A 23011-nucleotide genomic window follows, 5' to 3' on the forward strand; every position below is an offset into this window, starting at 1 on the left:
TGGCGACCCAGTCAATGTTTCTATTGTCCAAGAGGCACACGGGAAGTGGGGCGTTTTGACAGCAAGCAGGTATTTTGAAGCAGAGCAGGTGTACAAGGATACCATGACAAGTACGTGTTGAGACACAAGCGTACACCCTTCTGAAGCCTTACACTGGGTAGCAAGGTTTGTATGTTTATATTCACAGTCACAAGATCTATGCAAGTTTCCACGTAATAGGACTCCTACTGCTGGAGGTGAGGTGAGGTGAAATTGGGTTTAACGTCGAGCTTGAGAATATTTCGCTCATGTGAATACGTGCATGCGTGTGTATGTGTGCATGCTTGTACTAGCCCAGACTGAAGCTGGTTTTATAGTGCTAGCCCACTGAGATACCATGCCGCAGTGAAGCATGAATACCCCCTCAGACACATTATACTGAGTCCAAGCCGACCAGTCCTTGTTGTACCCATTAATACCGAGCGCCAGGCACGGACCAACAAGTACGGGCGGACGCTCTAACCACTACACCACGGAGGCGGACCCTCCTACTGCAGGAAAGGTTTAAAGGACGATTTGGGTGACAATATGCTGTGATATAGCAGGAAAACTTCCCAAGAACGGCGTTTAATATATAATGGAGGGTGTTATCGGTGCATTAAAGCAATCTGATAAACTTGGTATCCAAATCTGATAAATATGCAAATTAGGTCAATACACGAACAACTTTCACAAAACTCCATACACTCCATGCGAATCCTAAAACGTTCTATTGATGACGGCGTCGCGAGTTTGCATGATTTTTTTTTTCTATTGCGTGGATGACGACCTTCACCTTGGTGTACCGCTAAGTATTCTTACGCGAGCGCTCGATTCTATTCACATAAATTCACGTACGATTTGCTTCTTTTTTAAAGAGTCATTTTAAGGACATCATGTGATAAAGAGATTATTAACATCGCGTGCTTCCGTACCATTAATATCATATATTAGGAGTAAAAATGTGTATTATGCTCTATAGGCTCGTATATATAATACATTTCTTATTTCTGTTATATGATATCAATGATATTTAAAAACAGACTCTGTAGTCTGTAGACTCTCTTGTGTCAATGGTGAATTAAGTGTCTATTAGAGTGGAATGTCGAATAAAATATTCACATAAATGTAGTATTTTATCGGTACGTGTATAGTGAATAAACATGTGTTGTTTATAGGGCATATCAACCCAGCAGACAGCGACAAGGCCTAAATCAATGTTCTCCAAGGTCAATGGAGTTGTAAATGACATCCGTCCACGTTGGGATGATGTGCTGCCTGTACCCAAACTCAGATTCTCTGTGGCATCTGTCCTCGTCTTCTGTCTGGCGGTGCTGTGTTTTGCGAACAGTTATGACGGGGAATTTGTTTTTGACGATTACTTTGCCATCACCACCAACAAAGACGTGCTTCCAGAGACCCCGCTATCCACCGTTTTCGCTCATGACTTTTGGGGGGCGCAGTTGGAGGATGGAAGCCACAAATCCTACCGACCCCTCACAGTGATGACTTTCAGGTAAGGAACGGACCTTGTCCATTACTATAAACAACAGCATTTATGCTGGACGTGTGTAACGTGAAGTGAAATGTGATTTAACTGACCGTTGAAGATTCGTGCACTAATACAAAGACGTTAACAAGTGTGTCTGTGCGTGCGTACGTGCGTACGTGAAAGGGATGTGTTATTTTTTTAGATAATGCAGACGTTAGCTAAAGTTCTAACATGCTTGTAATAAATGTAAAAGTAATAATAACGGTTTATACCTGGGAAAAAAACCCAATTCAAACATTTGTTTGCATATACCTAAACTGATCATTGAGCATTAACTATTGTTTACTCTGTGTGTGTGTGCGTGAGTGCGTGTGTCCACTGAGCATGGATGTGCTATGCTAGACAAATACAATATTCTACTGTTGGTGTGACGTTCTTTATATGATAGCACTGAACATGGAGGTGCTATGCTAGACATATACAATATTCTACTGTTGGTGTGACGTTCTTTATATGATAGCACTGAACATGGAGGTGCTATGGTAGACATATACAATATTCTACTGTTGGTGTGACGTTCTTTATATGATAGCACTGAACATGGAGGTGCTATGCTAGACATATACAATATTCTACTGTTGGTGTGACGTTCTTTATATGATAGCACTGAGCATGGAGGTGCTATGCTAGACATGTACAATATTCTACTGTTGGTGTGACGTTCTTTATATGATAGCACTGAACATGGAGGTGCTATGCTAGACATATACAATATTCTACTTTTGGTGTGACGTTCTTTATACGATAGCACTGAACATGGAGGTGCTATGCTAGACATGAACAATATTCTACTGTTAGTGTGACGTTCTTTATATGATAGCACTGAGCATGGAGGTGCTATGCTAGACATATACAATATTCTACTGTTGGTGTGACGTTCTTTATATGATAACACTGAGCATGAGGGATAAAGAACGTAATCTTCATAAGGGTGAGTGAGTAAGTTTAGTTTTACACCGCTTTTAGCAATATTCTAGCAATATCACGGTGGGGGACACCAGATATGGGCTTCACACATTGTACCCATGTGTGGAATCGAACCCGGGTCTTCGGCGTGACGAGCGAACGCTTTAACCACTAGGCTACCCGACCTCCTCTACTCTTCATAGGAAGGTGTTGTTACAGATACATCGTTACATTGTGTCAAGACTGTTTTGTCTGTAAGAGGGAACTTTCAGGACTTCCACCATATTTTTGGAAACCCTGAGGAAAGTCCTGGCATAGGATCAGTGAAGGCCGATGGCATGACGACTGGTGATGTAGTCAACATGATGATCTTGATTTTGTTCAGAACGTCATAATGCTGATCACATTGAGAGGACCATGACGTTATAAGGCTGGTCACGTTGAGAGGGCCATGACGTTATAAGGCTGGTCACGTTGAGAGGGCCATGACGTTATAAGGCTGGTCACGTTGAGAGGGCCATGACATTATAAAGCTGGTCACGTTGAGAGGGCCATGACATTATAAGGCTGGTCACGTTGAGAGGGCCATGACGTGAAAAGGCTGGTCACGTTGAGAGGGCCATGACGTGAAAAGGCTGGTCACGTTGAGAGGGTCATGACATTATAAAGCTGATCACATTGAGGGCTGATCACATTGATAGGGCCATGCTGTTGTAAGGCGGATCACATTGAGAGGGAGATGACGTTGTAAGGCTGATCACATTAAGAGGGCAATGACATTATAGGGCTGATCACATTGTGTGGCCCATGACGTTACATGGCGGATCACATAGAGAGGGCCATGACATTATAAAGCTTATCACATTGAGAGGACCATGTCGTTATAGAACTGATCACATTGAGAGGGCCATGACGTTATATGGCGGAGCACCTGATGTTATAAGGCTGATCACATTGAGAAGGCAATATCGTTATAGAGCCGATCACATTGACAGGACCATAACGTTATAGGGCTGATCACATTGAGAAGGCAATATTGTTATAGAGCCGATCACATTGACAGGACCATAACGTGATAGGGCTGATCACATTGAGAAGACAATGGCGTTATAGAGGTGATAACATTGAGAGGGTCATGACATTATAGGGCTGATCACATTGAGAGGGCTATAGCGTTCTAGGGCTGATCACATTGACAGGACCATAACGTTATAGGGCTGATCACATTGAGAAGGCAATATTGTTATAGAGCCGATCACATTGACAGGACCATAACGTGATAGGGCTGATCACATTGAGAAGACAATGTCGTTATAGAGGTGATAACATTGAGAGGGTCATGACATTATAGGGCTGATCACATTGAGAGGGCTATAGCGTTATAGGGCTGATCACACTGAGTAGCCCATGACTATATAGGGCTGATCACATTGAGTGAGTGAGTGAGTTTAGTTTTACGCCGCACTCAGCAATATTCCAGCTATATGGCGGCGGTCTGTAGATAATCGAGTCTGTATCAGATAATCCAGTGATCAACAGCATGAGCATCGATCTGCGCAATTGGGAACCGATGACATGTGTCAACCAAGTCAGCGAGCCTGACCACCCGATCCCATTAGTCGCCTCTTACGACAAGCATGGGTTACTGAAGATCAATATTCTAACCCGGACCTTCACGGGTCTGATCACATTGAGAGGGCCATGCCATTATAAGCGAATCTCTTGAGAGGAGTATAACGTTATAGGACTAGTGCAAGCATTTTGTCTCGAAATGAGAGCAGTAATCTTGAAAGTGACGTTATCCCCATTTCTCCTTATCAGTTTATGTCCAACATTTGGATTAAATTCTTAAATTCCAGGTCACCTCATACCTTTCCCATGTTTTAGTTTCTTGCTTAGTAGTTTGTCATAGTTGGGTTTTATCTTATCGGCATGCAGGTGGAGCTACTCATGGGCGGGTGGACTACATCCTCGGGGCTTCCACGTTGTCAACATCGTCCTGCACGGCTTGGTGTCGGTCATCTTCCTGGCAGTATTCTCTGTCCTCATGTCTGGTTACCAGGTGGACCAGGAATCTGCCAGGCCGGTGTTTGCCTCGCCCCGAGCTGCTCTCCTGTGTGCTGTATTGTTTGCTGTGCATCCAGTTCACACTGAGAGTGTGAGTAGTTCTGATAAATAACTGATAAATAAATAGTTTTAATAAATGCAATGTTTCATCCATTGCTTGATAATGTCCTTTTGATGGTTACATATTGTCATTCAAGGCTTCGGAAATACCAACCTTATCCTCCTAACCTCTTTATATTCACAGCATTTAAAACGGATATCAACACTAATACAATTCTCAGTGTTGGAAAGAAAATGTTTCAGGGCAAATACCTTGTCCACTCCATTCAAATATTATAAAGTGGCTATTTCACTGAAATTATCTAATGAGATTGTTTGGCAAATTATGAGACTCCAATAATGCCTCAGCTCATATAATGTTCCAGGTAGCAGGGGTCGTGGGTCGGGCAGACCTGCTGTGTGCCTTGACCTTCCTTCTATCATTCTTGCTGTACGCCAGGGCCTGCCTCTCATGTAAGTTCCTATAGCTGCTTGCTGTTTCCCATAATTCAACACATACAGGAGACCCCTACAGGTCTACAGTAAAACTGTTGTTGACGTTGATTCTGTTTTACAGCGTCATCTCGGGTGAGCTACCGTCCCGAGTCCCTCGCCCTGGTGTCTATACTGGCCAGTATGTGTCTGTGTGTCGTGTCATGGATCTTTCTGCTTTCAGCTTCATGCTTGGTCAGCTACTGTTCCGAGTCCTTCTCCCTGGTGTCTATACTGGCCAGTATGTGTCTATGTGTCGTGTCATGGATCTTTCTGATTTCAGCTTCATGCTTTGTCAGCTACCGTCCCGAGTCCTTCTCCCTGGTGTCTATACTGGCTAGTATGTGTCTGTGTGTCTTGCCATGGATCTTTCTGATTTCAGCTTCATGCTTGGTCAGCTACCGTCCCGAGTCCTTCTCCCTGGTGTCTATACTGGCCAATATGTGTCTGTGTGTCGTGTCATGGATCTTTCTGATTTCAGCTTCATGCTTGATCAGCTACCGTCCCGAGTCCTTCTCTCTGGTGTCTATACTGGCCAATATGTGTCTGTGTGTCGTGTCATGGATCTTTCTGATTTCAGCTTCATGCTTTGTCAGCTACCGTCCCGAGTCCTTCTCCCTGGTGTCTATACTGGCCAGTATGTGTCTGTGTGTCGTGTCCACCTTCTGTAAGGAGCAGGGCATCACTGTCATAGTAAGTATATGTTTCGTGTGTTGTTTAACACAATGTGTCAGCTGTGTAACAGCGCTCTGTAAGTAATCAGATCTGGACCATACAGGTGACATCATGAGCATCGATCAACAAAGTATTCGGATACGAGGGCATGTATCAACCAAGTCATCCGATGCCTTTAGTCGCCTTTTGGGACAAGCAAGTGTTCCTGAAGTCAAATTGTAATCCGGATCATTGCGGGGAAGGTAATAGATCCAACATCATTTAAGGCACCTCAATTTGCTGTGAAGAGTTGCGTCCCTTTGGAATGCCAGAAACCTATGATGAATGTCTAGGACCTGTATCGCTACAGGCGTCGTTTCTCCTACAGTTAGCTGACATATATCTGAAATACTGTATTTGTAGCATAGGTTTGTGTTGTGAATTTGCAGGGTGTGTGCAGCGTGTTTGACGTCATCGTTGTGTGTAGGGTGGATCCGTTTCGCTGGCTTGGGTTGAAGAAACAGGATTCTGAAGACAGGATTAGCAACGTCAAGAAACAGGTACTTTGAGACTTTTAGATCACCTTCCGCAAAGGGATAAATTTAATGAGTTCAGAGTTTGGAGAACTTTCGACACTGAATGCTTTTATGAAGGGCAGAAAATCCACAATTCTTATTTGTGAGTGGATGTATTATATAAAATTCATGCCAGTGCGGTATCTAAGAACACTGCGTTGCTATTTGCCTCTTTGCAATTCCACCCGTGAAGATCCGGGTTAGAATTGGTCTTCAGCAAACCATGCTCGTCGTAAAAGGCGATGAACGGGATCGGGTGCTGACTTGGTTGACACATGCCATGGTATCCCAATAGCCCAGATCGATGCCCATGCTGTCTATCACTGGATTGTCTGGTCCAGACTCACTCATTTACAGACCGCCGCCATATAGCTGGAATATTGCTTAGTGCGGCGTTTAACACCAAACAAACCAACCAACCAACCTCTTCGCAGTTCCTGTCGGCTCGCATCACCCGGTACAAGCCTTTAAGCTGGTTACGGAAATATGCAAGTGCTGACGAATGGTCTCGGCTCAAATACAGAAAACAACGGAGCAATTAGTATACACTAACCAGTCATCAAGAATCAAAATAATAACACCCGATGGGAAGTACTGAACATATGTTAATATATATTTCCGTCCCCAAAAAGGCTTGTATAGGAAGTCTATCGCCTTTCCATTTCCGGACAGTTGAAACAACACAACCTGTTCTCCGTGAACCTCCCTCTGTGTCACTTGTCATACCTAGCATGAAACAGTGCAAGGCTGATGTTTTCTGGTGTCCCCCGCCGTGATATTGCTGGAATATTGCTAAAAGCGGCGAAAACTAAACTCACTCACTAACTGTATGTTCCAGCGTCGTCCCTACCCTTGGCTGAAGGCACTCGTCACACGTCAGCTCATCTTGTTCCTGACTGGCATCTCTCTCATCGTGTCACGGCTGTGGATAACGGGATCAGCGCCCACATTCTTAGTCAAAGACAATCCACATTCCTTTGTCGAGGTCACGTTCTACAGAGTGAGTCAATTTGCTTTAAACTTCTGGTGAAAGTTCATTCCACTTCTAAGGCTCTCTGAGCCGAGGTAAATTCACTTTATTTACAACTTTATTGACAAGTCAAGCGTTCTGTTTTAAATACAGCAAAGCAAAGGCATCTAGTATCAAAATACTAGACTCATCGAAAAAAGGGGCGGTTGGGTAGTCTAGTGGTTAAAGCGTTCGCTCGTCGCCGAAGACCCGGGTTCGATTCCCCACATGGGTACAATGTGTGAAGCCCATTTTCTGGTGTCCCCCGCCGTGATATAGCTGGAATATTGTTAAAAGCGGCGTAAAACTGAACTCACTCACTCACTCACCGAAAAAAAGGTACAATGGATATAACAGTTTCGTATTACACCCAACAATGATATTTATCACACAAAAACTGAAAGGGTTTGTTTCTTGAATACCAATGCCGTTCTCATCCTCGATAATCTTCACTAGTATCCTGGATACATCTACGGCTCAGGCTCATAATTGTATTACCTCCCTTTGCTGGCTCCGCCTTCTCTCAGTAGCCAATCAGATAAGCCGTTACAACCGAGCTTGCCAGTGTCAACAAAGATGTCGGCCGCAGGCGCGCGAAGGTTTACTCACTGTGCGACTTAGATTTAGGGAAAAAATCATACAGACAAACTGACAGGTCTGAAAGAACTCATTCTACCTCTTTCAGGGTACCTCTGTAGCACTTATGTTGCGAAGTTTAATCGTTATGAAAGAAGCCTTGTGATTGGTTCACCTGATTGCATTAAAAGCGAGCAAAGGGAGGTAATACGTATACCCCGGAGATTATCGAGATTATCGAGGATGTACCGTTCTATTAAATCGAGAATTCATCACTTACATTTTCAGGCTTTAAACTACAACTACCTCTATGCCATCAACACCTGGCTGCTTTTAAACCCATGGTGGCTGTGTTGTGATTGGTCGATGGGCTGTATACCTGTCATCACCTCATTGGCTGATCCCAGAATCCTGGCGGACGTACTTCTCTGGGCTGGGTTTGGGGTTTTAGCCTTCCATTGTTATCATGGCCAACTTACAAATGATCGCAGGTGAGAAAATTACCTTGGTTTTAAAGTTGAATCAATTGATAAATGCAGTCGAAAAGCCGTGTTATCATGAATGCACCGAATACAATATGTAAGGGGGGGGGGGGGGAGGTACTTACGGCAAAGACAGTTTACAGACGATGCTATGCAAAACCTGGTAGGCATCTAAGGTGATGACAGTATGCAATGAGTGAGTGTCTTTAATTCCTCCTTGCTAAATAGGAACTCCTTCGTCAGGTGAATGAAAAAACTAGTAAAAAGTAACAGTGATAAAACAACATCAAGGTTTGTTTGTTTGTTTGTTGTTTAACGCCGTACTCAGCACTATTCCAGCTATATGGTGGCGATCTGCAAATAATCGAGTCTGGATCAGAAGATTCAGTGATCAACGGCATGAGCATTGCTCTACGCAATTGGGATACAACAACAAGGGAACCCAGAAGGTGATTGGCGCCGATTGGTAATGGTAATGGACAAATAGATGCCACTTATTATTCCCTGCATCAATGATGAGATAACAATGACTGCACTTAACAAGCGAAGACAATGGTTAATGGCGCTGATCGGTAATGGCAATAAAGAAATAGAAGCCAGGAATGAATCAAGGCATTAATAGTACTGTAGTTGACAAGCACGATGACATAGAAACTACAACTGATAATGGAATTAATAGTCCCAAGCGCTAGGCAGCTACGTTCCCTGGTCACGGTTGATTGCCATGATACCCTCTTGTCCGTGGCCTTTCGCTATTTCACGACAGTTGTAGTTGCATTCGTCACCACTCGCCCCTTTCCGTAACCTCCATTCGTCACCACTCGCCCCTTTCCGTAACCTCCATTCGTCACCACTCGTCCCTTTCCGTAACCTCCATCGCTATTCGGCTTGTCCCGGAATAACACGAGTTGGTCACGACAGTTGTAGTTGGTGAATAGGACTCAATGTGATAGGCCATGTTAAGCGAACAACCACACACATATTAAACGCTCGAGGCTAAAGAATATGTACAAAGGACGAAAGAAGACGTTTGACCTGCAGGGTATTTATGGCTATGAAAAGGAGAACAGTTATGCCGTTATGGAATACACGTGTTTTATTCAAATACTCAGATATGAGCAGGTTTTCGACAAAAGCTGATTTTCCCTAGAGAAACAGTATGCCATATACACTTGATTTCTTGCTTTTGGCATTGGTTAACACAATAGTCAGACACTGGATTTCTTTCTTTTTGCCAAATACCCCCGGCGTCCCCATGTCCTGATGTTTGGTTTGTATCAGCTATGCCAAAGAAGAGATCAGGCTTAGCATTTGTAATATGCCACAATAACATTTTCATTTAAATAGACTTAAAAAGAACAATCAATAAAGTATATCACCGCATGGAAACAGTTGATTAATAGAAGCGACAAATCCGTTTCCACATTCATAATAAATCTCTGCCCAAAGTAGAGTCGATTGTACAATTGTGACTATATCATGAGAACGACTTACATCTTGTAGCACATGGGATTACACTTTCTTAGTAAAGTACAGATTGTAGTACTTTTGGGGTTGAGTTCCATTTTGGGGTAGAGTCAGGCACCTAATCGCCAGCACACAGAATCTGTACAGAAAGTACTAGAATCTGTACTTTACTAAGAAACTGTAATCCCAAATATAACATATGTTACATTTGACCACTTTCTGAAATGGCATTGTGTATTTCATGACTTACATCTTAACATAAGACGTCTTAACTCTGTTCATGTTCATCTGTTTTGTTCAGGATCCTGATAATGTCCCTGGCAGTGTTGGGAGTTCCCTTCCTGCCAGCCAGCAACCTGTTTTTCCGTGTGGGCTTCGTGATCGCAGAGAGGATTCTGTACCTGTCCTGTGCTGGCTTCTGTATGTTGGTGGTGCTCGGGGTCAGACAGATCTGTCTTCATGCCCATTCAACAACCAAGAAGGTAGGCTACCAAAGTGCCCTGATTTCATAAAACTTCTAAACAAGTAGCTGCACATACATTGACAGAGGAACGTACTGTTGTACAGGAACATTCGACTCTTTGTGCGTCTGCGTGCGCGTGCGTGCATATATTACTAACGTAATATAGATAGATAGATATAATATACTATATGTACAATAAGTACAATGTAGTAACCATACAGAGGCCTACAATGGCCATGTTCATCTCTATGTTATTGTAATTAAGTAACCTATACAATTTTGTAATCAGACAACGTAGTAAGCGTACAGAGACCTACAATGGCCATGTTCATCTCTATGTTATTGTAATTAAGTAACCTATACAATTTTGTAATCAGACAACGTAGTAAGCGTACAGAGGCCTACAATGGCCATGTTCATCTCTATGTTATTGTAATTAAGTAACCTATACAATTTTGTAATCAGACAACGTAGTAAGCGTACAGAGACCTACAATGGCCATGTTCATCTCTATGTTATTGTAATTAAGTAACCTATACAATTTTGTAATCAGACAACGTAGTAAGCGTACAGAGACCTACAATGGCCATGTTCATCTCTATGTTATTGTAATTAAGTAACCTATACAATTTTGTAATCAGACAACGTAGTAAGCGTACAGAGGCCTACAATGGCCATGTTCATCTCTATGTTATTGTAATTAAGTAACCTATACAATTTTGTAATCAGACAACGTAGTAAGCGTACAGAGACCTACAATGGCCATGTTCATCTCTATGTTATTGTAATTAAGTAACCTATACAATTTTGTAATCAGACAACGTAGTAAGCGTACAGAGACCTACAATGGCCATGTTCATCTCTATGTTATTGTAATTAAGTAACCTATACAATTTTGTAATCAGACAACGTAGTAAGCGTACAGAGACCTACAATGGCCATGTTCATCTCTATGTTATTGTAATTAAGTAACCTATACAATTTTGTAATCAGACAACGTAGTAAGAGTACAGAGGCCTACAATGGCCATGTTCATCTCTATGTTATTGTAATTAAGTAACCTATACAATTTTGTAATCAGACAACGTAGTAAGCGTACAGAGGCCTACAATGGCCATGTTCTTCTCTATGTTACTGTAATTAAGTAACCTATACAATTTTGTAATCAGACAACGTAGTAAGAGTACAGAGGCCTATAATGAACTTTCCATGTGAAACCGTGTGAAGGATGTTATGTATTTCACATTCTTCCAGTCTAAAGTCAAGGCTGAGTGATATTGTTCCTGCAATGGAAACGCAATGGACTGTTGTTTTTTCCATGTGTCATCACTCTTAATGATTGTATTTGCTACATTATTGTAATTATAGCATTTCATTTTCAACATGATTTCAAAAGTATTTAATTTGATATGTATCTTTAATCTTGCACAAGAAAGGGTTTATTATATACAAATGGTCGGTGATATTAAATGGTCGGTTTTATTGCCCATATCAATTTTCGATCTAAAGAACGCTAAAATGAAAATTTCTCTATAAGGAAACGCGCGACGTGGGGAATTTCTCACATCCCTATGCGTTGATTGGCTGTTTTATTTCCTGAAACAGTTTTTGGCATTGGTTAACACACTAGTCAGACACTGGATTTCTTGCTTTTGGCATTGGTTAACACACTAGTCAGACACTGGATTTCTTGTTTTGGCATTGGTTAACAAACTAGTCAGACACTGGATTTCTTGCTTTTGGCATTGGTTAACACACTAGTCAGACACTGGATTTCTTGCTTTTGGCATTGGTTAACACACTAGTCAGACACTGGATTTCTTGCTTTTGGCATTGGTTAACACATTGGTTAACTAGTCAGACACTGGATTTCTTGCTTTTGGCATTGGTTAACAACATCAGTCAGGCACTAGATCTCTTGTATTTAGTCGTGGCCAACATCAGAGTCAGGCACTAGATCTCTTGTATTTAGTCGTGGCCAACATCAGAGTCAGGCACTAGATCTCTTGTGTTTAGTCGTGGCCAACATCAGAGTCAGGCACTAGATCTCTTGTATTTAGTCGTTAGTCATCAGAGTCAGGCATCAGAGTCAGGCACTAGATCTCTTGTGGGTTTAGTCGTGGCCAACATCAGAGTCAGGCACTAGATCTCTTGTATTTAGTCAGAGAGTCAGGCACTAGATCTCTTGTATTTAGTCGTGGCCAACATCAGAGTCAGGCACTAGATCTCTTGTATTTAGTCGTGGCCAACATCAGAGATCAGGTGGCACTCAGATCTCTTGTATTTAGTCGTGGCCAACATCAGAGTCAGACATTTGATCTCTTGCAATTTGTAATATCTTAGATCTCTTGTTAATATTAGTCACTAGTCTTGAACCCTCAAGTAGTGCTTGACGCAACATCAAAGAGCTCAGGCAACTAGAAAGTGTTACGTTTCTTAAATGAAGCTATAGCAGAAGCTTGACTGTTTCTGTGATACTGTGCATGTGATACTGCGATGCCTGGGTACAGGAACGTACATGTTGATAGCAGTGCAGATAACCTGTATGTCAATATATCAACACGAATCGATAACAGTTTATACTGGGTTGCAGAGGCAGTGTTGGTTCAGTTGGTTCACAAAGATAAGGGTGAGATAAGGGTGAGAGGCACAGTGCTTAATGGATACCAACTTCTTTATTACATATACTGCAAGCCATTTAAAACGCAATTTGACATTCATACTTTCTTTACTCACACAAATGGCAACATATATAAATGTAACTGACATATATGTTTTAGGTGAACATCTTTGGATAATTTCATCTGAAAATGTCCAATGAATAACAACATCAGGGACGCAACTCCATCACACGAACATTTTCATTATTAAATAAGTCCCTTGTTACCCTGGCTGCATGGGGACGTGCATTATCATGCTGAAACACAAAATGGTTACGACCGCCATGTTGATCCATCACCGTGAGTACAGCCGTACGAAGGATATTGTCCACAAAACGTTGAGCACTGTAATTGCTGTTAACTACTACTGTCTGGGATAGGAAGTTGGCATTGATAGCACAACAGATCATGACCACCACCCAAACCCCCACCCTCCCACCCTCCAAAACGATCATGTTCAATGACACAGTTTGGCGCAAGTCTTTCTCCTCGACGTCGATAAATCCGTTGACGTCCATCTGCAAAGGATACGTTAAACCTGGATTCATCTGTAAAAGTGACATCTCGCCATGGCCTGTTGCCAAGATTGGCCCTATTAGCTGCCCATCGCTGTCTAGCAACTCTGTGGCGATGCGATAAGGTTGGATCACGGTACGGCTGACAACGCCGGATGTTGAAGGCAGCAAGGCATCTTCTCACTGTTTGGGCGCTGGCATGACGTTGTCTTGTCCCGATTGTCCTCTTTGCCGTATCAGCAGCTGTTTGGAACCGATTTCGCAAGTGTGAAACTTGGATATTGCTGTCCTGTCGATCTGTTGTCACAGGTGGTCCACCAGGTCGCGGACGATCAGCAACACTTCCGGTGGCCCGAAAACGTTGTCTGAGTCGATGGATGGATGCACATTCAAGTGCCTGGCAATCATCACATCTGAAGCACCTTGACTGACCTTTCGTCTTTGAGTTCTTTTGTCTTGTGTCAAGCTTGGTATTTTCTCAAAGTGATTGATTTTCACAATTCCTTGTGCTTTTCAAGGGCCTGGCTACAGGTAATGCACGTGCACAACGTGTTTCATGAATGTGGTTGTGTTTACGAGAAATGTCAAAGGTTCAGTTTTAAGCATCGAAGTTCACGTGAGAGGAGACCCGCGAAGATCCGGGGTAGAATAGGTCTTCAGCAACCCATGCTTGCAACAAAAGGCGACTATGCTTGTCGTAAGAGGCGACTAACGGGATCGGGTGGTCAGGCTCGCTGACTTGGTTGAGACATGTCATCGGTTCCCAATTGCGCAAATCGATGTTCATGCTGTTGATCACTGGGTGTCTGGTCCAGACTCGATTATTTACAGACCACCGCCATATAGCTGGAATAATGCTGAGTGCGGCTTAAAACTAAACTCACTCACTCACTCATGTGAGAGGAATGCTCTGGGACTCGAACTCGAAATGGGTCAGATTAACAGCCCTTTATCCCTACATCCTCTGTATCGCAGGAAAAAAACACTTCAATAGAACTTTTGTAACTTCCAGGACAACAAATACCAACTGCGCTTTAATGGTTTTCAGTATATGATGCATGAACAAGTTGCCTTCATTATAACTAATCAACTTCTAAAATGCCAATCAAAGAGATCACAAAGTGTGAAATTCAATTTATCATCCAAATTCATTCTTCAAACTTTTGTAAAAGGACTTGCTCTAAAGGAACCAAATCAATTGGAGGCAGATTAGTGGTGATTGTGAAGCGATGACGTCACAGTAGTTTGCAATATCTCTCAGAAAATATCAATTGATCTCCCTACAGATGTGTCTGAAAACGCCATGGACGTTAATCAAAAGAAATTATTTGATGTTTTGTTTATATACTTGGTTACGTTGATATACGTTGGTTTTATGTACGTATGAATGTAAAGATGTTGTCATTAGGGATGTCACGATACATAAGTTTCATGACTCGATACTTATCACGATACCTATTTTCGCGGCATTACTGCGTAAATTTAGTTACATTTTGAACAGTAATATTTGATATTTTATGATTGTCCATGAACATTTCTTATTCTTAGAGATTAAAAAGTTCTAATTTATCTTTATGCATGAACAATAATCAATTATAACTGACATAACATAAAAAAACCCATAATACAATTGCAAAATGTAAACGATACATAACATAAACTCTGTCAAAAAAGAAACGCAACCCCTGTATTTTAGAGATTTTGATCTGAAGTTTTAAGACGACACAGCATTTTTATTATTTAAGACAGAAGTCTGAAATTTGGCAGAATAATAACCAAGATGGGCATGTTTAACATTGTCATTTCAAAAGTCATCTCACAGACACCAGTTTGTCACCAGGGGGGCGTCTTTCTCAGTATCTCGTATGAGCACCACGAGCTGCAATCACTGCACGGCATCTCCTTGGACAAGAACGGATAAGACGCCGGATTCTTTCCTGGGGAATGGCTCTCCACTCCTCCTGCAGTGCAACGCCGAGCTGTTGCAGCGTCTGTGGCGGCGGCTGACGTTGACGTACGCGTCGACCCAGAGTATCCCACAGGTGTTCAATAGGGTTGAGGTCTGGTGATTTAGAGGGCTATGGCAAGACATTGACGTTGGAATTCTGCAGAAAGTTCATTGTTGCACGTGCAGTATGAGGCCGGGCGTTGTCTGGTTGAAAAATCTGTGTCTGTTGGTCAATAATCGGGAGAAGGTGAGGCTGATATACGTGGTTGATGTAACGTTGGGCTGTCAGGTTCCCCTTCAACGATCACCAAGTCTGATTTCTGGTTGTATGAGATGGATCCCCAAACCATAACGCTTTCTCCGCCAAATCTGTCCCCCTGTCGGACGCAGATGGGCGCAAAACGTTCATGACGTCTCCTATACACACGTTTTCTTCCGTCGTGATGTTGCAAAAGAAAACGGGATTCATCAGAAAACCAGATTCGCCTCCAGTTTTGTAAAGTCCATATCCTTACGTTGTTGCACCACCTGAGTCGTCGGCGGAGATGTAGGGGGCGTAGTACAGGTCCAACAACTGGTCTACAGGCACGTAAACCCGCTTCTTTCAGACGGTTCCTAATCGTTTGAGCTGACACTCTCCTCAAACCTGGTATTTGTGTGGCAGTCACGGTTGGTAGGGCATGCCGATTACGCAGGTGATGGACCCGGATGTACCGATCTTGAAGGGGGGGTCGTGATTCTTGGCCTTCCACTTCTCGGGCGATCGTTGGTCAAATTGAAGTTGTTGTAGCGGCTCCAAAGTCGGGATATCGTTGTTTTGTGAACATTTAGGTGCCGTGCAACAGTTCCAAAACTTTCTCCGGCTTGAACACGACCAATGGCGATATTTCGGTCGGCAGCACTCAATCGTGGCATTTTTCACACAGCTTTTCATGCGACAAATGAATGAATATAATACGAAAGCACATGGGCTTTTATACACCCCTACAGTAACTGCCATTTTCATGATTTGCATGTGTTTTTTTTTTTGTGCGAAGTCACCATGAGGGTCATTTCATGCGTTGTGACGGAATAAGCAATAAAATACACTTATGCGTACAAATGCAGTTGTTTGGATGGTAATCTTCATTAATTACGTGTATAATTTCAATACATTCGAATAACATTTAGTTTGGAAGCAATAACTTCATTCAAACGAATTTTTCATATCTGAGGACAGGGGTTGCGTTTCTTTTTTGACAGAGTTTATTTAAACCGATACTTTCAAAACTAAATATCGAATGTTTTGAATGTATCGATAATTGTATCTTAGAAAAAAGTATCGATTCATCGATGTATCGGTGTATCGTGGCATCCCTAGTTGTCATATCGTTTATAGTTTTGTCTACAATGTGCCTACAGCGCTAAACTGGTGCCATGACCTAAAGCAGTCGTCCAGCACAAGCACAATATGTGTCTGAGAGTTCTAATAAAGGAGTCACAAAGACGATGACCCGTGTTTCAGCATTATATCTTAGTTTCACTCAATGGGTCATATCCGAATGTGTGGAGCATTCTTTTACAGGAAAACGATTCTGACTGAAAATGAAAGCCACGTGGTACAGAACTGACTCACTCTCTATATACGTTGTGGTGTTTTAGCTTCAACTCAGGATCGGGGAACTGAATGATGCTCTCAACAATAAAGACTTTGCAGTGGAGAAATACAGACTGACCATGACGTAGGTACCATGCATATGGTTTGCCAGCTGGAGAAGGTTCTGTCTTGTAGTGTTCATGTTACCGTAAATGTGCCTTAAACTGCACCTGCATAAACTGCATATGGTGTTGCAAAACGAGTTAAATTGAGTGACTGTGAGTAAAGTATACTATATTGCAGTTTCAATGCCAAATGATAAATCGGGAATAGTGTCAAAGTGTTTCTTTGTTATGGAATCAAACTTTTTGTTAGAATCTGCTAATAATTATCATTATTATTTGCATGAATGTGTTATGTTACGCCTGAAAACCAGAGTCCTCTAGGTCCTAAAACCTATTTTTGAGAAAATCGACCTTGCAGTTTAGAGCAACAATATTTTCAAAACTATTCGATCAAATTCTTTTGAACTGTGCATATACATGTGTTATATCAAAAAGACTTGGAAAATCACCCAAGGTATGTTAAAGCTCTTGAATTAAATAAGGAATCAACGAAATACGCTTGGAGACAGCACACTTGGCCAAATAGATTTGTAATTTTGTTCAGAACCAGAGTGGTTTATGTATCAGAAATGCAGCTGAATCATTATTGTACCATTACTGTATGATTATTAATCCCTTACCAGGTTGTAATGTTGTTGTAACTAGTTTCAATTTCATTGCTTACGAATTACATTATGCTCGCGTACCCGGTTTTCGGACAGATAAGAATACTATACATGTATCGCGTGAATGAATCAACAAAAAACCAACTTCAAAACAGTTTCTTACCTTTAGATTCATTTAGGGATCAAATTCCCGATCTCCATCTTTCTAGGCTATAAATCACGATGAAATTTGCATAGAGATAGAATATGCAGAAAAGCATACCCCGAGCTGTCTAACTCAATTTTCACCAAAAGTGGACATACAACACTCTGATTTTCAGGCGACGTTTTACAGATTAAAATGTTTTGCGGCTGAGAGAGACAGGTAACGTGGTTATTATCATTATGATCCTGATTATTTGATATTTCTCGCACATAGATTGAATCCTCCCCAGCAAATAGCAATGATTAATTTGGCCGCCATAATGAAAGACAGAGGGAACGTCCATGAGGCGGAGCAGCTGCTGGAGCGGGCTGTCAATGTCAGGTATAATCATCATATAATCGTCATCAGTGATCATCACTTCCCTGAAGTAGATAATGGTAAAATAGTTCCCACCTTATCCCTGACACAAGACCCATTTTATTCGGTTTTGAAAAGCATTTAAATTCTATTACGAGTCGGATTGATGAAGGACAAAAACCCAAAGTTAATCGGGTCTTAAACCTTTGCGAAACTCAGGGTCACAGAAATGATTCCTAGAAATTTAGCGTCCAAAACTTGGATTCGGACCCATTATCTCACGTTTGTGCCATGCTTCAGAGGTGCAAACTCTGAATATGGACCTGCAGGGACGCAAACGAATGAGTCACCAAGGTTCCATATTTCGTCAGTGGCAGTGGAGACGGTATTGGAAAATATATCGTGTAATTTCAAAATTGATACCAAGTCATTGAAGTTCTCGATGGCGGGTATGCAGGTGTACATACAGTGCTAACAGTTTATTAAGAAAGCCAGTAACCTAGCCAGCAATAGTTATGACAAGAGATGCTATGACATATCTTTTCCTATAGCTCAAGTGTGCAGGGAAAATCTTGGACCGACAAAGCCATGACTAACCTCGCCCTCATCCGAATGAGCAAGGGAGACAATCTGGGTGCGGAACGTTTGCTTGAAGGAGCTGTCAGCCTAAGGTATCTTAACATAGTACAGTCAGGGGAGCGATACGTTATCACCTGTCTTCAGGTCAACACATAGGCGGATCCATTTGTGTGTGTGTGTGCGTGCGTGCGCGCGTGCAGGAGCGCACCCCCTCTTTTTGTTCTGAGAGTTTATTAATTGACCATTGAAACTCTCGTGAAAACTGGTGAAAATGAATTGTCCAACACACACACACACATACCTTTCTCGAAAGTGTGCACCACCCTTTTCTCAAAAAGCTGTATCCGCCCTTGCAACACCATAGTGTTGCCAATCAAGGACCTTTAATTCCAACTATTACTCTCGCTATGTAGCGCGTGTAAAACATTCAGATTCATTTCATGACCATTAGCGCTGGCATGTTCAGGTAGCTCAGCCACGTGTGTGTGTGCGTTAGTGATTTGATAAATCCATATTTAAGCACAATTTACAGATCGGACAACACAGAGGCTATGATGAACCTGGGCGTAGTTAGAGCAAAGATGAAGAAGAATGCGCTGGCTGAAGCAAGTTTTCTTCAATCCATCCAGCATAACCAGACATGCTCAGACTGCTATTATAATCTGGGTAACCTGGTAAGCATTGCCCATTTTGTATATAAACTATGTCCTGAGTCCATGAACTAGGTGCTGAGTCACATCTCATCCATGATAATATTTTTTTAAAAACCGTAAAAAATCATGTATCTTTGGTCTCAACGTTTTCTCAAAATTGGCTTCAAAAGGCAGACAAGTGGTAAAATCAAATAAATGGATCCCCGAAAACTAACAGATCAATATGCTGACGTCCTTATTCAACAAGTAATATTAGTGCATTCCTATGACGATATTTAGAACCATAAGTATACTCAAAGCGCACAATCTCATTATTATTACCCCGGATGAAGCGCAAGAAGGTTAATACATGTAGTCACATGACTTATCCCACCGGGTACCCATCTTCTGCTGGGTGAAAAGAGGCAATTTTGTACAAACTCACTTCTAGAAATCTAGTGTCTGACTCCAATGTTGGCCACAACTAAACACAAGAAATCTAGTGCCTGACTCTGATGTTGGCCACGACGAAACCCAAGAGATCTAGTGTCTGACTCTGAGGTGGTTGCCATAGCCCACAATCTGAAACAGAAAGTTGCTCTTGTCAGTTTATTGCCCGGCACCTTTGAAAGACGTTGGCTGTGCACAGGACCACACACCACCATCAGATATCATTAGCATGTAGCTATTTGTTAACAGTATCGAGACGCAGGCCGCAGTGATGAAGCGATCAGGGCCTGGCAGAATGCAACGACAGCCAACCCTGCACACGTCAGCGCATGGAGAAACCATCTCTTCTTTCTCCATGATCTCGGTAAGGAGATGGTCATGAGACTATAGTAACGTATTGCATAAAATTCTCTATGTATCTACAGCTTAATAGTGCAATATATAAGGTATTGCGCTGTACTGAGTGAGTGAGTGTTGCACACCGCATTTAGCAATATGCCTTCAATATCGACGCTGGGGGCATCATAAATGGACTGCACATGTATCAGAGGGGAGACTTCTACTTTTGTGGTAGCTACGGTGTTGAGTTGTGTCTCTGAGGGTATGCGGTTCGAATCTCGGATGGGACTCAACCCAATAAAAGTACCAGAATCTATACTTTACTGAGAAAGTGTAATCCCAAATATGTAACATTTGACCACTTTCTAAATTACATTGTGAGAGCTTGTGAGTGAGTTTAGTTTTGCGCAGCATTTAGCAATATTCCAGCAATATCACGGCGGGGCACACCAGAAATGGGCTTCACACATTGTACCAATGTGGGTAATCGAACCCGAATCTTTGGCGTGACGGGCGAACACTTTAACCACTGGGCTTCCCTACAGACCAAAACTGGCATTTGTATATCACTACTAAAAGGCGTGGTTTCCAAAAACGTGCTCTTTTTCTTACCCTTGTATTCAAAACCAAGATGTTTATTGTATTCTAGGCGGAATTGAGTGGTTATATCAAAATGGCAAGTTTGTGTACTGAGTTTGCCACAGATTTAGATTGGCACAGTTTGCCACAGATTTAGATTGCCAGTTTGCCACAGATTTAGATTGCCACATTTTGCCACAGATTTAGATTGCCACATTTTGCCACAGATTTAGATTGCCACAGTTTGCCACAGATTTAGATTGCCACAGTTTGCCACAGATTTAGATTGCCACAGTTTGCCACAGATTCCTTCTCCCACAGTAATGTGGAGAAGAACACACATGCAGAACTGCAGATTCAGGAACCACCAGCTTTTAAGTATGTTCTCGGTACTACTCACGCCCACATACTGCCTTGGACGACACCCTATTTTGAAAGTAGGCATAAAGGAGAGTCATGTTTTTCGAATTTGCTATGTTGGTCGATCTTGAAAACCGGGAGATTGTGTACTACTCTGGTGCATATGGTGGCTGATTAGTATGGTGGCTGATTAGGGCCATTGCTTTCTCGCCTTAAAATTCGGAGGCGAGAAAGCGAGAAAGCGATATCACGAGACGAGAAAGCGATAACACGAGACGAGAAAGCGATAGCACGAGATATAATCAGCCACCATAGGTGCAAGGAGTCGAGTGGCAATCAGCGCATCCATTTTCAGTAGCCATTTTCTGCGCGGAACTTCAGAAGTGATCAGTGTTCCCTAAATTACACTCGATTATTTCTTCGAATGAGACAGCTAGTCCATACTTTACCCCACAACTACCCATACACATGTTAAATGGGTGTTTGACTTGCATGCAGTGACGGCGTGTCTGATCCGACAGGGGTTGTTGCATGGAGAACAGACAGTAAACAAGACCTTAAATACCACATATAGGATACTGTTTCTGAACCTGTGTCTATATACTGTTATTATCCTATTCAGGGAGGTACGAGCTTGCTATAGCAGTTGGTAAAGATGCTCTGAAGGCACTTCCTGGCGATACTGATCTGATGTTCCATCTGGCCAATACTTACATCATGGTGGATAAGTTCCAGGAAAGTGAGGACCTGTTCCTGGCTGGACTACAGATAGACCCACACAGCGCCAAGTTCCATCACAACCTAGGTAATATTGTATTGTGTTTGTTCCGTATTCCCTGTATTCACTTCGTTAATCCTATCACCCGCGAAGATCCGGGTTAGAATTGATCTTCAGTAACCCATGGTTTTCGTCAGCGGCGACTAACGGAATCGGGTGGTCAGGCTCGCTGACTGGGTTGCCACATACCATTGTATCCCAGTTGCGTAAATCGAGGCTCATGATGTTGATCACTGGATTGTCTGGTCCAGACTCGATTATTTACAGACCGCCGCCATATAGCTGGAATATTGCTGAGTGCGGCGTAAAACTCAACTCACTCACTCGTTTATCCTATGCGTGTGGATACCTACTACGATCAGGTTTAATCGCATCTTCTTTGTTAAATTAAAGTTAAGTGTCGATGCCATCCTCGATGATGTAGGGTATTATTTCCCAATTCTGTCAGATTAAATACCATGAGTCCCATTGATGAATCTACATTCATTCTTTGTACGTGAGTTTATATCATACCTCCTTCTCTGTTCAAGGTGTATTATATCATCGATGGGGAAAGAATGAGAAAGCCGAGGCCGCCTTTACCCGGGCTGTAGAGCTTAACCCAGGTGACGCGACGTATGTTAAAAATCTTCAACTGCTGCAGAAGAAAATGGGAAAGTTAAGTAAAGCCTAGATGTCTGTGTGCATATGAGGACATAGGAAACAACAGTGAAATATAGACCATGACCTGTCCTGTCAGTTGGTTTCCTTAGAAGCTCTAATTCCACCTGTTTCCCAGGTCAGAGAAACACGTAACATTTCGAGGATTGTAGCCATATGTTTCCTAAGTGAGAGGACAATGCGTCAACATGTCGAAGTCCGTCACCATCTGTTTCCCGAGTTCAGGGCAATGAATCAAGGTTTATGATGACTTGAAGACAAACGTGGACCAAAATCACCAGTCTGTCAGGATTCATAATATACTCATGGAAACTAATGAGGGAACACATGAAAGTACAACTGATCCTTTCTTCATTCCCAGAATTTCACCAACAGTGCAATACAAACCTTGTGAAGAAACCTG

General features: G+C 42.3%; 1 protein-coding gene across 1 annotated transcript; it reads left to right on the forward strand.

The window, feature by feature from the left end:
* Nucleotides 1-12: 12 nt before the first annotated feature.
* Nucleotides 13-23004, forward strand: LOC124277869 (protein O-mannosyl-transferase TMTC4-like). Its single transcript, XM_046713589.1, has 17 exons — nucleotides 13-165; nucleotides 1197-1534; nucleotides 4415-4634; nucleotides 4969-5056; nucleotides 5259-5329; nucleotides 5663-5767; nucleotides 6178-6288; nucleotides 7142-7303; nucleotides 8177-8379; nucleotides 10139-10319; nucleotides 17065-17144; nucleotides 18148-18255; nucleotides 18783-18902; nucleotides 19343-19484; nucleotides 20142-20256; nucleotides 21793-21975; nucleotides 22479-23004. The coding sequence occupies exons 2-17, from the start codon at nucleotides 1236-1238 to the stop codon at nucleotides 22619-22621; spliced, it is 2331 nt and encodes a 776-aa protein (XP_046569545.1). The 5' UTR covers nucleotides 13-165; nucleotides 1197-1235; the 3' UTR covers nucleotides 22622-23004.
* The last annotated feature ends 7 nt before the right edge of the window (nucleotides 23005-23011 follow it).

The sequence above is a fragment of the Haliotis rubra genome, unplaced genomic scaffold (assembly GCF_003918875.1).
Source record: "Haliotis rubra isolate DU_JTF1 unplaced genomic scaffold, ASM391887v1 Scf106, whole genome shotgun sequence".
NCBI lineage: Eukaryota > Metazoa > Mollusca > Gastropoda > Lepetellida > Haliotidae > Haliotis > Haliotis rubra.

Coding starts and splice junctions, on each gene's coding strand:
- LOC124277869 (XM_046713589.1), top strand. CDS start 1,236: ATGTTCTCCAAGGTCAATGGAGTTGTAAATGACATCCGTCCACGTTGG. Junction 1,535..4,414: donor CTCACAGTGATGACTTTCAG/GTAAGGAACGGA, acceptor ATCGGCATGCAG/GTGGAGCTACTCATGGGCGG. Junction 18,903..19,342: donor GAAGGAGCTGTCAGCCTAAG/GTATCTTAACAT, acceptor CACAATTTACAG/ATCGGACAACACAGAGGCTA.